At 42.3% G+C, this 2805-nt stretch overlaps 1 protein-coding gene across 1 annotated transcript in view; it reads right to left on the minus strand.

The window, feature by feature from the left end:
- RWDD2A (RWD domain containing 2A) overlaps positions 1-2583 on the minus strand; it is a 4038-nt gene extending 1455 nt beyond the window's left edge. The window contains 2 exon segments of the mRNA XM_004718091.1: positions 21-129; positions 2382-2583. Coding sequence (XP_004718148.1) covers positions 21-129; positions 2382-2583 — 311 coding nt within the window.
- Between the last annotated feature and the right edge of the window lie 222 nt (positions 2584-2805).

A 2805-nucleotide genomic window follows, 5' to 3' on the forward strand; every position in this document is an offset into this window, starting at 1 on the left:
AAAAAAAAAAAGCGAGGCTTTTATTGAGGAGTAGCTGCTGGTGTCTGTCAAGTGCCGATGACCACCCAAACAGCTGGAGGGCTACGGAGGGGTGGCTGTGGCGCATGGTTATGGTAAATAAATTTCTACCTTAAAATAAAAATCAAATTTTTAAACATCTTAAAATCACATATGCAAATGCTTCTGATCAATGTTAATAGTTACTGCTACTATTAAGTGTTAGCTATATGCCAGACACTGTACTAAGTACTTTATATAAACCAGTATTTCTCAAGTGGACAGTACTGCCCCTGGTGGGGGGTGGGGGGTGGAAGGGCTGCTGCAACAATCCAGGGGTGCTGCAAAAGCAGATACCTACACTTTATCCTTGATTGTGGGCTATAGAACAAAAAGTGTTTCATTGCTAGAGGGGTGCTGAGTAATATTTTTTTCTGAAAAGACTAAAATGGGGGAATCTATGATAAAAACATGTCCTTCCATTTATACAGTCATTCTTTCAAATACTCACTGAATACCTACAACATGCCAAACACCTATACTGAGATAATGATGTGAAGAAGCTGGTCAGTGCCTTCCACGAAGCGACAGCCTGGTAGAGGCAGAAAGTAGGCAAATAATTGTACCCGTAAAGGATTTCGTTCCGTAGAAGTACTACCACGGAAAGGCACAAAGCTCCATGGATATGCATTTTAATTAGCTGCACTGAATCCACTCTGGGAACTGGAAAGGCACCCGAGGGAATGATAAAGGAGAAGTTAAATAGGAAATAGGTCAAAACCAAAATCCTCTACTTCTCTATAGGCCAGTTCTCATCTTTTTACCCCAGGGCCTTTTATTGAGTAGCACCCCCGACCATGGGAGTCTGGATGACAAGTATTTTAATGGACACTCACTTTTAGTGCACGCTTTCACATAAAAAGAATAAAGATTTATGAACATAAGGTTTAGCACCTATAACATTTCTTAGTGTCTGTCTAGTTTAATTCTTAAGGAAGTCAGCTTATTTACTCCTATTGGAACCAGTTAGCCTTGGAAAATTTACTTGCATCAAAGGACACCTAATACTGTTTAATAAACATTTCTAATGGTCATTTGACCAAAACAAGAAACACACCCAACTCACTGCCATTGAATTGATTTTGACCCATAATGACCCTGTAGGACAGGCAGAACTGCCCCTGTAGGCATTCAGGACTATGACTCCGGGGGAGAAACAGCATTTTTCTCCCTTGGAGTGGCTGAGGGCTCCAAACTGCCAACCTTGCAGTTAGTAACCCAACATTCTACCGGGACTCCCAGGGAATAAAATAGGCAGACAGGTGATATCAAATATCCAGTCCACATGGTGCCTCTGTTAGGCTAATGTTGCTGGAACAAAGAATCAAATGAAGCTGAGTGAAGATTAATTTTTAGTGTGCGGATTTCACAGTTGTTTGTTTGCTAGTACAAGTTGTGCTATGGAACCACAAAAGACACATGCATTCACTCCCTAAAACCCAGTTTTGTAAATGCCAACATTTAAACATGTGAAAATTACAAGGTAGTCCACACGACGAGTGGAATGGACAGCAACCAGATGTGTGAGCAGAGTAGCAATGTCTATGGTGAAGATCATCGAAAGGACCACAACTGCCGAAAGAACAAACAACGAAGCACAACCAGAATGTTTCTTAGAAGGATAGGGAGACCTCATCAGATGTATTTTGGACATGTTTTCAGGAGAGACCAGTCCCCGAAAAAGGGCATGCTTAATAAGGGGCCACAGGGGAAAAAGGGGGGAAGACTGTCAAAAATTAACAGTGGCTGCAACAATGGGCTCAAAAACATAATTATGAGACTGGCACAGGACTGGGCAATGTATAGAGAGAGGCTGTAAGGCAGAAATGACTCCATGGCATCTAATAAGACTGTATGATGTTTTAACAAAGAACGCTAGGCATCTTTGATCCCAACACACATATTTACATACAGGAAACTTGGTAGCAGAGTGGGTTGCACATTGGGCAGTCAGCAGGTGAACCCACTAGCAGGCTGCTCAGAGGGAGAAAGGTGTTTTTTGCTCATGTAGATTTACAGTCAAAGAAATCCATAGGGGCAGTCCTGTAGGAGGGCTATCAGTAGGAACGGACTTGGTGACAGTGCTTTTTAAAGTTTATATAAAATTCAGAGTATTTATTGAAAATATTTTACAGGTCATCTCATGTTTTACATCTTGCACCTTTTGTTTCTTGAAAAGTGGGAGAAAGAGTTTATTTTGCTTTCAAACATGTGAGAGAAATACTATACACCTGGAACATCCTTGTTTTGTCTCCTAGCCAGGAAGCTCCAGCTGCGGGTGTTGCTTTTAAAAATCTGGCAATGTTTAAAACACTTCAGGGCACCCACCTTGGGCTCCTCAATCTGGAGAGTGACCACAAATTCAATTTTGGGTGGTGGTGTCTCCCTTTTGCCTTCCAAGTATCTCTTTGTATGCATCAGGGCATTGACATCTTCAAGGCTTACTTCACCATGGTTAGGAAACATGGGAAACACTTCCATCTCCAGCACTGAAGCTGAAAGCATTCTTTTCGCTGAAGCAGACATGCTGTTTGGAATCCTCCTTCCCAGAAACCTGGGAAGGTCCCAGGGGTACTGGGTTTGTCGACCTAAGCGGTGTCCAGCGAAGTTTCTGGAAGGTACCTTTTACTTTCTTGGAAGCACATCGATTGGAGTGTTTTGCAGCATGAGCTACGGGAACAAGTTGGGGGCAGTTAACTCTCACATTATCTCCTGACTCCAAAATCCAGTATCACAGGCATCATCTGA

This window comes from Echinops telfairi, unplaced genomic scaffold (assembly GCF_000313985.2).
Source record: "Echinops telfairi isolate 266 unplaced genomic scaffold, ASM31398v2 ScPeMD7_3533;HRSCAF=4204_0, whole genome shotgun sequence".
NCBI classification, from domain to species: domain Eukaryota; kingdom Metazoa; phylum Chordata; class Mammalia; order Afrosoricida; family Tenrecidae; genus Echinops; species Echinops telfairi.